The 15,969-nt window shown below is 62.6% G+C and overlaps 1 protein-coding gene across 1 annotated transcript; it reads left to right on the top strand.

Annotated features, from left to right (window-relative positions):
- Positions 1-691: 691 nt before the first annotated feature.
- On the top strand, positions 692-14,810 carry ABCB8 (ATP binding cassette subfamily B member 8). Its single transcript, XM_030546606.1, has 14 exons — positions 692-990; positions 2,772-2,866; positions 3,136-3,241; positions 3,432-3,593; positions 5,317-5,402; positions 7,619-7,716; positions 8,528-8,633; positions 9,827-9,860; positions 10,355-10,491; positions 11,041-11,135; positions 11,512-11,645; positions 11,772-11,919; positions 12,187-12,437; positions 12,927-14,810. Exons 1-14 carry the CDS (start codon positions 808-810, stop codon positions 13,005-13,007), a joined length of 1,716 nt encoding a protein of 571 aa, XP_030402466.1. The 5' UTR covers positions 692-807; the 3' UTR covers positions 13,008-14,810.
- Positions 14,811-15,969: the final 1,159 nt, after the last annotated feature.

The following is a 15,969-nucleotide window of genomic DNA, read 5'->3' as shown; positions in this document are numbered from 1 at the left end:
CCCGCGGTGCGGGCGCTGGGGCGGAGCGAGCCCAGGGCCGGGGGGGGTCCCGCTAACTCCCCCCCCCGCGGTGCGGGCGCTGGGGCGGAGCGAGCCCAGGGCCGGGGGGGGGTCCCGCTAACTCCCCCCCGCGGTGCGGGCGCTGGGGCGGAGCGAGCCCAGGGCCGGGGGGTCCCGCTAACTCCCCCCCCCGCGGTGCGGGCGCTGGGGCGGAGCGAGCCCAGGGCGGGGGGGGTCCCGCTAACTCCCCCCCCCCGCGGTGCGGGCGCTGGGGCGGAGCGAGCCCAGGCCCGGGGGTCCCGCTGAATCCCCCCGCGGTCGGCGTGGGGTGTCCTGGGCACGTGCGCCTGACACACTCGGTCCCGGCCCCTCACCCCGAGTCTCGTTCCAGGTGCGTGGCCGGTCGCGCTGGAGTCTCCTGCCTGCTCCGGGCCCCTGGCCGCCTCGCCCCGCGGCCCCCGGTGCTGCCCTGCGGCCCCTTGGCGGGCCGGGCCGCCGCGCTGCTGGGGGGGGTGGCCGTGCTGGGCGCGGGGGCTGCCCTCGCCCGCGGAGCTGCCTGTTGCCAGGAGGCGGCGAGCCCCGGCCCAGCCCCCGCCGCCCCCGCGCTGGAGCCCGACTTCGACTGGGCCGAGTTCTGGACCTTCCTTCGCCCGCAGCTGCTGGCCCTGTCGGCAGCCATCGTGGTAAGAGCCTCCCTGTCACCGGTGCCCCGGGACCTGGGGGGAGCCCGGCTCCCACCTTGGCTGGGCCGGGGCTGGAGAGCCGAGCCGCCCCCCAGTCCCAGCGCCAGCCGCCTGGCCCAGGGCAATGCTGGGCTCCTGTCTCTCTCTGCAGTTTGCCTTGGGCGTGGCCCTGCTCAACATCCGGATCCCCATGCTCCTGGGGGAGCTGGTGAACGTGGTGGCACGCTGCAGCCAGCAGCACCTTGGGAACTACCTGCATCAGGTGCGCCGGCCTGCCCTCCGCCTGCTGCTGCTCTACAGCCTGCAGGTGAGCTGGGGGGGCTTTCTAAACACCCTCCCCACCCCCTCGTCTCTAACAGAAACATGCAGCCGCTGTCCCAGAGGGGCCAACGCTGTACCCAGAGCTCAAAAAAAAGATCCTGGGGTGAGCTGGGGAATTTGAGCAGTCAGCCTTACAGCTGTACCTGGCAAACTGGTTGAAATGATCATTAACAACAGTCTGTTAAAAGACCTGGAAGAACTGGGTTTCGCAGGGTCTAACCAGGGTCATTTTTGCCAAGGAAAATCACATCTCACTCATCTATTGAGCCAACTGACATAATTTAGACTTTCAAAAGGCCTTTTCCAAAGTCCCCCACAAGAGGTGACTAAAGAAGCGAAGTCATCCTGGGGTGAGAGGGACAGTGCTGTCCTGGATCGAAGGCTGGCTGGGCACAGAAAGCGAGAGCAGGACTAAAGGACACAAGGTTAACAGCAGGGCCTGAAGGCTCCAGGCTATGTCCTGTGTTTAATGAATTTATCAGTGGTCTGGAAAGGAGGGTAAGCAGGGAAGTAGCAGCATTTGCAGCTGATAAGTTATTTAGGTGAGTCAGGCCCAGAGAGGGCGGTGAGGAACTCAGATCTCAACCCCAGCTGGGTGAAAGGGCTGCATGACAGGCAGTGAAGTTCACTGTTGATAAATAGTAAGTAATGCGCATTGGAGTGGAAAATATGAACGACTTGTCCACCTGACAGTGCTCGACATTAACTGTGTCAGCCCAGGAAAGGGATAAATATAAATAAATATAAATAATTGGAGATATACCAATCTCCTAGAACTGGAAGGGACCTTGAAAGGTCATTGAGTCCAGCCCCCTGCCTTCACTAGCAGGACCAATTTTTGCCCCAGATCCCTAAGTGGCCCCCTCAAGGATTGAACTCACACCCCTGGGTTTAGCAGGCCAATGCTCAAACCACTGAACTATCTCTCCCTACCCCTCTGGGTGTCACTGCTGATAGCTCAGTGGAGATCTCTGCTCAGTGCACAGCTGTGCTCAAAAAAGCTGAGCTGATGCTGGGATGCTTAAGGACTAGGGTGGTGAATAACTGAGACTATCTGAATGCCTTTTTATAAGCCAATGGCGCAGCCTCATCCGGATCCCCTGTGCAGCACGGGCTGTCCCAGACAGATATGGCAGAGCTAGAGGGTGTTCACACAAGGGCCACAGAGATGACCCCGGACCTGGAAATGCTGTTACAAAGAGAGATTGGAATGACTGGGATTGTTACCTTAAAGAGGCGGTGTGAGAAGTCTATAAAATGATGACTGGCCTAGATCAGTGGGATCGTGACTCATAACACAAGGACAAGGGGCCAGTCCATGAAATTAAACGGTGGGACATTCCAAACTGATCGAGGAAATACAGTTCCACAATGTGCGATTGGACTGTGGAACTCTCTGCCACAGGAGGTTGTTGAGGCCAGGGACTGAGGAAGATTCCAAGAGGATGTTTTTGTAGGTACCAGGAATATCCAGGTAGAGCCCTGGGCGGGACTGTTGTTTAATCCCACTCCCACTAGTATGGCAGCAGGGCCCGTGGGATCCCAGCCCCGCAGCCGGGCTCTGCACTAGTCCCGCGCAGTGTGCTACATCCAGGGGCACCACCTGTGTGACAGAGATGTGAAAGCTGCTGCTGGTCCCTGCCTCCTGGGGGTTGGGATGAGACTCCAGGAGGGGCTGGTCACCCCAGATCTGCGGTGGTGGGGCTCTCGCAGGCGTTGTTGGGCAGGGCGCTGGGCTGACCCGCTATGGCCTCTCTCCATCCCCAGGGGCTGCTGACCTTCAGCTACATTGTGCTGCTGGCACGGGTCGGGGAACAGGTAGCCGGCAGCATGCGTAAGACCCTCTTCGCATCCCTGCTGCGGTAAATTCTGCTTGGGGGGATGTAGGGGAGGAAAGGTGGGAGATGCCTGCAGGGGAAAGGGCAAGAGTGGCAGTGGAGGGGGCTGGGGCAATGGCTGCGGGGGTGGGTATGTTTGGGGAGAAAGGGGTGGAGGAATGACTGGGGTTGCTTGGGAAGGGTGTGGGGTGGTTAGGAGGGTGAGGGGGTTGGTGGGGGAGCGGAGGGGGTTGGAGGCAGCAGCTCCTGCAAGCCCTGCGCCCTTCAGTCCCTGTCTCCCCCCCCCCCAACAGGCAGGACGTGGCGTTCTTTGATGCCAACCGGACGGGGCAGCTGGTGAATCGGCTCACGACCGACATCCAGGAGTTCAAATCCTCCTTCAAACTTGTCATCTCCCAGGTGAGGCCTATGGGAGCAGCCCTGGGTGTGTCTGCCCCCCCCCCACACCCTACCCCCGGGCAACCCCATCCTCTCCCAGCCATCCTGGGTGCTGAGTGCCCACGTGAGTCCCACCACTGGCCTCTCCCGGCACTGCTGGGGAGGGCCTGGGGGCCACATGGGATCCCGCTGACTGGGTCTCTGCCTCCAGGGCCTGCGCAGCGTCACACAGACTGTGGGCTGCTTCGCTTCACTCTACCTGCTCTCGCCCAAGCTGACCGGGCTCCTGCTGGTGGTGATGCCCAGCCTGGTGGGCGCCGGTGCCCTGATTGGCTCCATCCTGCGCAGCTTGTCCCGCCAGGCCCAGGAACAGGTAAAACTCACTGTGACGGGTTCAGTCACAGAGACCCCCTTGGGACTGTCACTTGACGTGCTGAAGTTACCTCTCAGCCCGTTTTCCCTGCCAGCTCAGCGCTCCAGAACTCTGCCTTGTTGAGCCAGACTCGCCAGCCTGCTGCAACACAGACTCAGGGTCTGGGCCACGTCCCCAAAGCTGCAGGCTTAACTGAAAACAGCTCAGCAAGTTACTTGTGTGCAGCACCCAGCTCCCAATGGGATCTAAACCCCAAATAAATCCGTGTTACTCTGCATGAAGCTTATCCAGGGTAAGCTCATAAACTATCTGCCCTCTGTAACACTGTATCACACAGAGAGATGTGCACAGCTGTTGCTCCCCCAGGTATTAATCACTTACTCTGGGTTTAATAAACAAAAGTGATTGTATTAAGCATAACGAGTAGGATTTAAGTGGTCTCGAGTAATAACAGACAGAACAAAGTGAATTACCAAGCAAAATAAAACAAAACACACAACTCTAATCCTTATACGTTTGATTAAGAAACTGATTACAGGTAAATCTCACCCTCCGAGATGTTCCAATGAGCTGCTTTCACAGGCTAGGCTCCTTTCCGGTCTGGGATGAATCCTGTCCCCTGGTACAGTCCTTGTTAGTTCCAGCAGACACCTTAGCTGGAAACGGGGCTGCCAGTCATGAGAACACCCCTGTTGTTCTGTTCCACCCCCCTTAATAGCTTTGGCCCAAGGCAGGAATCCTTTGTCTCTCTGGGTCCTCGCCCGTCCTTCTAAATGGAAAAGTACCAGATTTAAGATGAATTCCAGTATCATGTGACATGGTCACATGTCCTGTGAGGCCTTATTTTTCATTACCCACGGGCTGGCCCACGCATACACAGGAAGGCTTGCAGGTAAATAAACCATCTACAACCAATGGGCCCAGTCAATGGGAGCCATCAAGAGTCTAAACCACCATCAATGGCCCACGCTTGGCATAATTACAATAGCACCCCAGTGTTACACTTCATATTTCTAGCTTCAGATACAAGAATCATAGACGAATAGACGATTAGGGTTGGAAGAGACCTCAGGAGGTATCTGGTCCAATCCCCTACATACATACAAATAGGAGGAATATATTCAGTAGTTATAGCCTTTGTAATGATACCTTACCAGACCTTTTCCGTAAAGCGTATTCCACTTACATCCTATTGCCACTCATAAGCATATTTCCATAAGAGATTATGGAGTGCAACGTCATCCCACCCCCGCCTGGCCCCAGAGCAGGTGTCACACACACCCCCGCCTGGCCCAGGAGCAGGTAACACACAGACACACACACACACCCCCGCCTGGCCCCGGAGCAGGTAACGCACACACACCCGGCCTGGCCCCGGAGCAGGTCGGTCACACACACACACACACACCACCAGGCCCCGGAGCAGGTCACTCGCGCGCGCGCACACACACACACAAAAACTACCAGGCCCCGGAGCAGGTCACTCGCACACACACACACACACACACCCCCCGCCAGGCCCCGGAGCAGGTCACACACAGCCCTCACCACCGCAGGCACAAACGGTGACTCTGCGTTTGTGGGTCCCCCGTACGGAGGGAGCGTCGAGGTGGCAGGTGCCCTGGCCGTGGCAGATGCCCTGGCCATGGCACCTCCTGCCCCATCAGCCGGCCGGGCAGGCAGTGCTCGCAGAACAAGGTGGCCTGTGACTGTCTCTCTGCAGGTGGCCAAGGCCACAGGGGTGGCAGACGAGGCGCTGGGAAATGTGCGGACCGTGCGGGCCTTTGCCATGGAGGACACAGAGGTGGCGTAAGTACCAGACAACGGCTTTGTCCCCACCCTGTCCCACTCCCGCCAGCCCCATGCACACATGCTCCCTGCTGCCCAGACCCCAAAGCTGGGACCTTGTACCTCGTTCCTTCCCGTCTGGGCCCACTTCCTGTCCCCCAGCCTGGCACCAGGGGGTGCTGTGCGGGGAGGCACCATCCCCAGGCTCTGGCTGGTTCCCGTGGGCACCAGGGGGCACTGTGCGGGGAGGTGCCACCCCCACACCATGGCTGGTTCCCATGGGCACCAGGGGGTGCTGTGTGGGGAGGCACCATCCCCAGGCTCTGGCTGGTTCCCGTGGGCACCAGGGGGCACTGTGCGGGGAGGTGCCACCCCCAGGCTCTGGCTGGTTCCCGTGGGCACCAGGGGGCACTGTGCGGGGAGGTGCCACCCCCACACCATGGCTGGTTCCCGTGGGCATTAGGGGGCGCTGTGTGGGGAGGCACTATCCCCAGGCTCTGGCTGGTTCCCGTGGGCACCAGGGGGCACTGTGTGGGGAGGTGCCACCCCCAGGCTCTGGCTGGTTCCCATGGGCACCAGGGGGCACTGTGTGAGGAGGTGCCACCCCCACACCATGGCTGGTCCCCGTGGGCACCAGGGGGCGCTGTGCGTGGAGGTGCCACCCCCACACCATGGCTGGTTCCCGTGGGCACTAGGGGGTGCTGTGTGGGGAGGCACTATCCCCAGGCTCTGGCTGGTTCCTGTGGGCACCAAGGGGCACTGTGTGGGGAGGTGCCACCCCCAGGCTCTGGCTGGTTCCCATGGGCACCAGGGGGCACTGTGTGAGGAGGTGCCACCCCCACACCATGGCTGGTCCCCGTGGGCACCAGGGGGCGCTGTACGGGGAGGTGCCACCCCCACACCATGGCTGGTTCCTGTGGGCACTAGGGGGTGCTGAGTGGGGGGCGCCATCCCCAGGCTCTGGCTGGTTCCCGTGGGCACCAGGGGGCACTGTGCTGGGAGGTGCCACCCCCAGGCTCTGGCTGGTTCCTGTGGGCACCAGGGGGCACTGTGCGAGGAGGTGCCACCCCCACACCACGGCTGGTTCCCGTGGGCACTAGGGGGCGCTGTGCTCGGAGGTGCTACCCCTGCACCACGGCTGGTTCCCGTAGGCACTAGGGGGCGCTGTGTGGGGAGGTGCTATCCCCAGGCTCTGGCTGGTTCCCGTGGGCACTAGGGGGCGCTGTGTGGGAAGGTGCCATCCCCAGGCTCTGGCTGGTTCCCGTGGGCACCAGGGGACGCTATGCAGGGAGGTGCCACCCCCACACCATGGCTGGTTCCCGTGGGCACCAGGGGGTGCTGTGCGGGGAAGTGCCACCCCCACACCATGGCTGGTTCCCATGGGCACCAGGGGGCGCTGTGCGTGGAGGTGCCCCCCCACACACACCATGGCTGGTTCCCATGGGCACTAGGGGGTACTGTGCGGGGCGGTACTACCCCCAGGTCCTGGCTGGTTCCCGTGGGCACTAGGGGGCGCTGTGCTCAGAGGTGCTACCCCCACACCATGGCTGGTTCCCGTGGGCACTAGGGGGCGCTGTGTGGGGAGGTGCCACCCCTAGGATCTGGCTGGTTCCCATGGGCACTAGGGGGCGCTATGCAGGGAGGTGCCACCCCCACACCATGGCTGGTTCCCATGGGCAGCAGGGGGTACTGTGCGGGGAGGTACCACTCTCAGGCCCTGGCTGGTTCCCGTGGGCACTAGGGGGCGCTGTGCTCGGAGGTGCTACCCCCACACCATGGCTGGTTCCCATGGGCACCAGGGGGCGCTGTGTGGGGAGGTTCCACCCTCAGGCCCTGGCTGGTTCCCGTGGGCACTAGGGGGCACTGTGCGGGGAGGTGCCACCCCCACACCATGGCTGGTTCCCGTGGGCACCAGGGGGCGCTATGTGAGGAGGTGCTACCCCCACACCATGGCTGGTTCCCGTGGGCACCAGGGGGCGCTGTGTGGGGAGGTGCCACCCCCAGGCTCTGGCTGGTTCCCGTGGGCACCAGGGGCACTGTGCGGGGAGGTACCACCCTCAGGCCCTGGCTGGTTCCCGTGGGCACTAGGGGGCGCTGTGCTCAGAGGTGCTACCCCCACACCATGGCTGGTTCCCGTAGGCACCAGGGGGTGCTGTGCAGGGAGGTGCTGTAAGGAAGGCCTTGCAGCTGCTAGCCCCACCCCTGTTACGGGACGCCACCTCTCCCCTGTCTTGCAGCCTGTACTGTCATGAGGTGGATCGGTCGAGCCAGCTGAACGAGAAGCTGGGCGTGGGCATTGCTGCCTTCCAAGGGCTGTCCAACATGGTGCTGAACTGTGAGTGGACGGCGCCAGTCGCCTGGAACAAGCCCTCGGTAGCCTGGAGACACAGTCTGGACTGGCCACCCGCAGGGCTCCCGTCAGCCATGCTACTGTAGGCCCCCGGTGACCCCCCACGAGCCCCATGGCTGTGACACCCCCTCTCCCCCCAGCACTGCTCTGGCTAGGGGCTTGGCTCTGCTCCCTGCAGAGAGCTGGGGGAGCAGTTGGCTCCAGGTTAACCTGCAGTCAGTGAGTCTCTGTGGGGGCCTCCAACTAGTCTTGGCAGCCTTAGTGGTGGGGAGGGACAGCTCAGTGGTTTCAGCATTGGCCTGCTAAACCCAGGGGTGTGAGTTCAGCCCTTGAGGGGGCCACTTAGGGATCTGGGGCACAATTGGTACTTGGTCCTGCTAGTGAAGGCGGGGGCTGGACTCAATGTTTCGGGGTCCCTTCCAGCTCTATGCAATCAGTATGTCTCCACCTCGCCCTGACCCCTGTGGCGCAGGGAGAGCTGGACCCCCAGGCCCTAGGGACAGACTCACTGGGATGTGGAGAATTCCCACCCACACCACACAGAGCCAGCTGCCCTCCGTGAGCCCCTGGCCTGGCTCAGCCTGCCACTTTGCACCCAGCCAGGCGCCAGCTGCTGCGCTCCACCCTGGAGGTGGCTGCCTTTGCAGGTGGTTAGGGATATACTTCGGCATCCCTTGGCGTGAGGGCAGCATGCCAGCCTGTTCGTCTGAGGGGGGCTGCAGGCTCCTCTTGTGTCCCGCTCCCTGTGGCAGGGCCAGGGGCTCTCATGTCACTGTGCCACTCTCTGCCCCTGCAGGTATCGTGCTGGGCACCATCTTTGTGGGGGGCTCCCTCATGGCTGGGGAAGAGCTCTCGCCTGGAGACCTCATGTCCTTCATGGTGGCTTCGCAGACAGTGCAAAGGTCAGAGAACAAAGGTCGTGTGCATTGCGCCCCCAGTGTGGGGGCTAGGGGGTGGGGCTCACCATGAGAGTAGTTATCAGTGGTTCACAGTCAGGCTGGAAGGGCATAACGAGTGGGGTCCCTCAGGGATCAGTTCTGGGGCCGGTTCTGTTCAATGCCTTCATCAATGATTTAGATAATGGCACAGAGAGTACACTTATAAAGTTTGCGGATGATACCAAGCTGGGAGAGGCTGCAAGTGCTTTGGAAGATTAGGATTAAAATTGAAAATGATCTGGACAAACTGGAGAAATGGTCTGAAGTAAACAGGATGAAATTCAATAAGGACAAATGCAAAGTGCTCCCCTTAGGAAGGGACAATCGACTGCACACACACAATGGGCAGTGACTGCCTAGGAAGGAGTCCTGTGGAAAGAGATCTGGGGGTCTGAGTGGATCATCAGCTAAATGTGAGTCAACAGTGTAACGCTGTTGCAAAAAAAGCAAACATCCTTCTGGGCTGTATCAGCAGGAGTGTTGTAAGCAAGACACGAGAAGTGATTCTTCCGCTCTGCTCTGCGCTGTTACGGCCTCAACGGGAGTGTTGTGTCCAGTTCTGGGGGCCACATTTCAGGAAAGATGTAGGTGAATTGGAGGAAGTCCAGAGAAGAGCAACAAAAATGATGAAAGGTCTAGAAAACTTGACCTACGGGGGAAGGTTGAAAAAACTGGGTCTGTTTGGTCTGGAGCAGAGAAGAGTGAGAGGGGACATGAGAACAGTTTTCAAGTACATAAAAGGAGGAGGGAGGAAAAATGTTCTTAATCTCTGAGGACAGGACAAGCAGCAAGGGGCTTAAATTGCAGCAAGGACGGTTTAGGTTGGACAGTAGGAAAAACCTCCTAGCTGTCAGGGTGGTTAAGCACTGGAATAAATTGCCTAGGGAGGTTGTGGAGTCTCCGTCACTGGAGGTTTTTAAGAGCAGGCTGGACAAACCCCTGTCGGGGATGGTCTGGATAATCCTTAGCCCTGGCGTGAGTGCGGGGGACGGGAGTAGAGACCCCTCGAGGTTCCTGCCAGTTCTCTGATTCTACGTTCCCTGCCCAGTGCTGAGTGCAGGGGACGGGAGTAGAGACCCCTCGAGGTTCCTGCCAGTTCTCTGATTCTACGTCTCCTGCCCAGTGCTGAGCAGAGGCCTCTCCCCTTGTCTCGGCAGGTCCATGGCCAACATCTCCGTTCTGTTTGGACAGGTAGGTGGGGCAGGGGCTGTCCATCTGGCTCGGCCCCCCCGGCACTGCCCCGCTCCTGTGGGGCTAGCCCCACGACGCAGCCTGCCAAGGCTAGGGTGATCCATCCCAGCAGCCGGTTCCCAGCGCTTGCTTGCTGCTTCTGGGATCCTGGCCTGGGATGGCTGCTAGGCAGAGGGCGCTGGGACTGGTTGAAGGTGCAGCTGGTGGTTCTTTTATCTGTACGCCCTGCTCTGGCCCAGCTACTGCACCTTGTAAACTGAGGCAGAGACCCCTGGGGCACAACGGTGGTGACAGGGTTCCTCTTGCGCCCCTGTCCTGGCCCCCGACTGTCAGGTGGTCAAGGGAGAAGGGCCAGGACCCCACTGGCCAGGGCCCTTCCAGCACACAGCGCCATGTGGCCATGGGGGTGATGCAAACAGGGCCGTGCTCGGGGCTGCCCCAATGACAGGGTGACCAGGGCATTGGGCAGTCCCACCCCATCGCTGTCCCTGCAGGTCGTGCGAGGCCTCAGCGCTGGAGCCCGTGTCTTTGAGTTCATGACCTTGGAGCCCACCGTGTCCCTGTCTGGGGGGGACCAGATCCCCAGCCACTCCCTGCTCGGCCACATCTGCTTCCAGGACGTCTGCTTCAGGTGAGGGCAGCCCGGGGGGGGCTGTGGTCTGCGCCACTGGGCACCTGTCATTCTCACCCTCGGTAACGCCCTTCCCACAGCTCTGCCAGTGCCCCCCACTCCTAACCCACAGCCCCTGCTAACCTAGGCCAGCCCTGCCCACCAGCTCTGCTGGTGCCCCCCAACTCTTGACCTGCTGCCCCTGCTAGCCGAGCCCTGCCAGTGCCCCCTACTCCCGACCCTCAGCCCCTGCTAGCCCAGCCCAGCCCTGCCCCCCAGCTCTGCCAGTGCCCCCCCACTCCTGATCCACAGCCCCTGCTAGCTCTGCTGGTGCCCCCCTACTCCTGACCCACAGCCCCTGCTAATCCAGCCCTGCCCCCGAGCTCTGCTGGTGCCCCCCACTCCCAACCTGCAGCCCCTGCTAATCCAGCCCTGCCCCCTAGCTCTGCCAGTGCCCCTCACTCCCAATTGTACAGCTTCTCCCAGGGCCTTTCCTGCTCCGCCCTTGCCCAGCACTTGGCCGCCCTGTCTGCCCTGCCCAGCCTGACCCCTCTCTTCTTGCTGTCGCAGTTACCCCACGCGCCCCGGCTGCCCAGTGCTACGGAACTTCAGCCTCACCCTGCCCCCTTGCAAGACAGTGGCCATCGTGGGCGAGTCAGGAGGAGGTACCACAGGAAGGGCCCAGGTTCCTCTCCCCCCCAGTCTGTCACAGGTGGGGTCTCGCAGGGCAGCCAGGCCAGAGAGGGGCGAGGGGAGCCAAGGTCTCACAGGGAACAGGGGAATGGTCCTGGCTCCCAGCCCTACCGCTCCCCCCAGAGCTGGGATAGAACCCAGGCATCCTGGCTCCCAGCCTGCTCGGGCCCCCCGCCCTCCCAGAGCCGGGGCCAGAACCCAGGAGTCCCGAACAGCGCCTGTCTCGGCACCACCTTGGCTCAGAGCCCTGTCCCCTGCCCCTTCCTGGGCTGTGGGCAGTTCCGGGGGTGCTGTGTGCCAGGCTGTGTCGTGGCCCATGTGCTGCAGCCTCATCCCCATGCCCCGCAGGGAAGTCGACGGTGGCGGCGCTGCTGGAGCGTTTCTATGAGCCCACGCAGGGGGCCATCACGCTGGACGGATGTGAGCTCTGCACCCTGGACCCCTCATGGCTACGGGGGCAGGTCATTGGCTTCATCAGCCAGGTGAGGGGGCGGCAGAGTGCAGGGGGAGCGGGCACAGTGAGACGGTGCGGTGGGGGGCGCGGGGGGCGCGGTGGGGGTCAGGCAGCTCCCGGTACTGAAGCAGTGTCATCCCCGTCCCCCCACCAGGAGCCTGCGCTCTTTGGAACGACGATCCTGGAGAACATCCGCTTTGGAAAGCCCGACGCGTCCGATGCCGAGGTCTATGCCGCAGCCCAGCTGGCCAACGCCGACAGCTTCATCCGCAGCTTCCCACAGGGCTATGGCACCATCGTGGGTGAGCGCAGGGCCCTGGCGCCTTCCTCTGCCCCCCACTCACCCATTGCTGCCCGCGGCTGTGGAGCCAAGTAGGCGCCATCCGTGGGCCAGCAGCTCCAGTTCTGTCCGGCAGACGCCGAGTCGCTGGCTGCAACCACCAGACCCGCTCCAAGTGGGAATATGGCCGGGGGGGGGGTCTCCGCTGCACGGGGCAGCCCTGCTCCTGGGGAGAGGGTCCCTGGCCTGAAATCAGTCACCCCCGGAGCCCCTGCCCCTGTCCCCGCAGGCGAGCGTGGCGTGATGCTGTCGGGGGGCCAGAAGCAGCGCGTGGCCATCGCCCGGGCCCTGCTCAAGAACCCGTCGGTGCTGATCCTGGACGAGGCCACGAGTGCGCTGGACACGGAGTCGGAGCAGGCAGTGCAGGAGGCGCTAGAGCGGGCCATGGCCGGCCGCACCGTGCTAGTCATTGCCCACCGCCTCAGCACCATCCAGTGCGCCGACCTCATCGTGGTGCTGGCCCGCGGCTGCGTGGCTGAGGTCGGGGGGGTTAGCAGCTCTGTGGGAGGGTGTTCTGGGGTGGGGTGGTCCCCGGGTGGGGGGAGTTCTCGGGGGAGGGGCACAAGGTGTTGTTTTGGAGGAGTTATGAAGGTGTGGGGACGAGATGGATGTTCTGGGGGCACAGGGTGTTCTGTGGTGGAGGGGGCTGTAGAGGGGTCCGGGGGAGGTACAAGGGCACAGGGATGAGATGGGTGTTCGGGGGGGGCAGTAGAGGGGTCCTGGAGGTGGGGTATGAGGGTGTGGGGATGAGACAGGTGTACTGGGGGCATCGGGTGTTCTGGGGTGGGGTGGTCCCCAGGGAGGGCTATAGAAAAGTCCGGGGGATACGAGGGCACAGGGACGAGACGTGTTCTGGGGGGGGGAACAGATATTCAGAGGTGTACAGGGGGCACAGAGCCAAGGCTGGGCAGAGCACCCATTGGGCGTGGCTGGCTCTGGTGACACCCCCCCCCCGGTCTGCCCCCCCAGGCTGGGACCCACGCAGAGCTGCTGCGCCGGGGTGGACTGTACGCTGAGCTCGTCCGCAGACAGGCCACGGAGCAGCCTTGAGCGGGGACGGGTCTGGCCGTGGCGGCTGCAGGGACTGAACCTGGCACCCACCTGGCTCCTTCCTGAGCTGTGCCGAGCCCACCGCAGACACTGGATCTGTGCACCTACCTTGGCGCTGGGGCCCAGCCACGGCCCCCCCTTCTGCTCTGTCCCTGGGCTGGGACCAGCTCCAGCCCCCCTCTTCTGCTCTGCCCCTGTGCGGGGACCAGCTCCGGCCCCCTCCCCTGCCCTCAGGCGGGGCTCCCAGCCCCCCTCTTCTGCTCTGCCTCTGGGCTGGGATCAGCTCCGGCCCCCTCCTCTGCCCTCAGGCGGGGCTCCCAGCCCCCCCTCTTCTGATCTGCCTCTGGGCTGGGACCAGCTCCGGCCCCCTCCTCTACCTGGCAGGGGCTCCTGTTCTGCTCTGCTCCCAGGCTGGGCCTGGGTCTTGGCTGTGCCCCCCATCCCCGACCCCTGGCAGGACCTGGCTGTGGCCGCAGGAATGGGGTGGGTGCCCAGGTTCACGTGCCCCGTCCACCAATAAAAGCCAAGTGCAGCTGTTGTCTGGGGCAGGGGGAGCCAGGCCCAACCAGCCTCACTTCATTACCATGGCGATTGGCCTGTGATCTCATCTCGTCTGCGCCCCCCCGCCCTCCCATGCCTGGAGTGGGCTCTGGACGTGCCCTTCAAGAGGTGAGGGCTTCCAGGGGGCTGGGGCTCTGACTCAGATCCTCCCCCCCCCCCCCAGCGACTCACCCTGCTCGGGCTGTGCGAGAGCCCACGCAAGCAAGTAGTGGGCTGGGGCGCAAGGGGCCAAGCCCCCAGGGCTGGGGGGCTGGTTGGGGACCCAGGCCAAGCCCTTGGGTCTCATGGCTCTGAGAAGCCGCCCTGATGGGCTCAGCGAAGTCTCCAGGCCTATCCGCTCTGAGGTCTTGTCCCGTGGGTTACGGAGCTCCCTGGGCCCCCTTGCCCCCTTCCCGGTAATGAGCCTCCCCCCACGGGTTTGGGCCAGGACCCTGCGTACCTGCCCAGGGCACCTGGGCTTGGGGGGGGGGGGGCAAACCAGGGCACAGGGGCCATTCTGCGTGTTTTGAGCTTCATCCAGGATCCGCCAAATTGTCCCAGGCCCAGTAACATGGCCCATTCCCAGCACATCCTGCCGGTGCTGCTGCCTGCTACCCTGTGTGAGCTCCCGCCCGCTGCTCATCCTCCCCTGGCAGCGGGGCCCACCGCGCCGCTACCAGCCATAGCATCAGGTCTGCCGCCCCGGCTGTACGGCCCGTTCCTCCTGCTGCCCCTCGGCTTGACGTGCTCCAGAGAGGATGTTCCCCCGCGGCACCTCGTCCGCCCAGCGTGGCCACAAGGCGGGTTTCTAAGCCCCCTTCAGCAGCTGGTTAGTCATCAGAATGGCCAGACCGGGGCAGCCCCGGGGGCCTGCTAGCCCAGGATCCTGCCTTCAGCTGGGTCAGTGCCAGGGGCTTGAAGAGAACAGGGCAACGTGGACTGATCTGTTCTCTGGCGTCCAGCCCCAGCTTTTGGCAAGCAGGCTGAGGCCCCTCAGAACATGGGGTTGTGTCCCTGCCCATCCTGGCTAATCGCCATTGAGGGACCTACACATCAGGAACTGAACCTTGTTACAGCCTTGGCCTTTGCCATCCCCCGGCAGTGAGTTCCACAGGTTGAGTGGTGGGTGACAAATCTCTTCCTTTTGCTTGTTCTGAACTGGCTACCTGTTAATTGTTCATTAGGGTGGGTCCTGTGTGGGAGGATTTCCTGTTTTCATCTAGCCTAGCTTTTTTTCATTAATTATATTTCCGTTCAATTTTTCCCCTTGACTTTGGCTCCAGTACAGCTGGAGATTTTATTTCCTCTCTCAAAGAGTCTCTGCTCACGTACCCAGCTCTGGTCTGGTGCTTCTGACCCGAAACCTTTTCTATTTTCCTCCTTTCTGCCTTCTCGTGTCCCAGTGCTGTGCTTGTATCCTGCTCCGCCTCAGCTCCAGTTCCGCTGCTAGCGCAGGTCTAGGTGGTTCGCCTTCCCTCCTTTTGCCAACTGCCCCCATTGGGCGCGTTCCGCGGCCCCTCCCCAGCTCGAGGTGCCCCCTTGCTGGCCATCTCTGCCCCAGGACAGCTTTTGGGGTAGCTGCACCGCAGCTGGAGCGGTGCCAGCGCCGGGGCTACTGCACCCAGCTGGGGCTTCACCCACTGCTGCAGCCTCTTCCTGGGGATGAGCCCAGGGGTCACTTGGCAGTACCCCAGACATACCCGAGGGGCTGGGTATGGGGTGGGGGTGCAGTCACTGTGGGACACCACGAACAGGGCGGGAGGGGCTTGATGGGCACAGGTGGTGCTGCACTAGGCCTGCTGTGGTGCAGATGCTGGTGCTGTTTGGGGGCCTGGGGGCTGGTTCTCCCCACAGGAGCAGGTGGGGGGAGTGGGTTGGCACAGGGGGCCGTACTGCAGAGCTGGGGGTCTTGCTGAGTGAGCCTGGAGCCCCTATACAGGCCCTGGGGCAAATATTAGCAAAGACGTTTGCAGAGGGTGGGGATCCTGCTCTGGGGAGCTGCCTCCAGCAGGAGAAGAGATAGGCCTGGGTTGGGCTAATTTCACCTGTTTGCCCCAGAGCGGGAGCTGCGGGCCCCAAAGCAGAACGTGGTGCATGTCTGGGCTGAGGGGGAGGACACCCCCCAGCCAGGGCATGATGCTCAATTCTCCCCCCACCCCTCTCCGGTCCTCCTAGCAAAGGCCCAGGAGGGAGCACCAGCCTCATGGAAATGCTTCCCCTGAACCACTGGGGCTGGGGGAGCCTAGGCCTGGCCCAGCTTGTCCTCCGATACAGGGTCAGTCCTGTACCAGGTCAGGCCAGGGCCTTCTGCCCCCTCCAGCATCAGGGCACCGGCAGGAAAAGCTCCTTGGAGAATCCATGGGTGGCCCTGCCCCCCCCTCTCCCCAGGGCCCTAGCCTGGAGGCAGCTTAGGGGTCCCTTG

Source organism: Gopherus evgoodei, unplaced genomic scaffold (assembly GCF_007399415.2).
Source record: "Gopherus evgoodei ecotype Sinaloan lineage unplaced genomic scaffold, rGopEvg1_v1.p scaffold_47_arrow_ctg1, whole genome shotgun sequence".
NCBI lineage: Eukaryota > Metazoa > Chordata > Testudines > Testudinidae > Gopherus > Gopherus evgoodei.
This window is presented reverse-complemented; position numbering and strand designations above follow the sequence as displayed.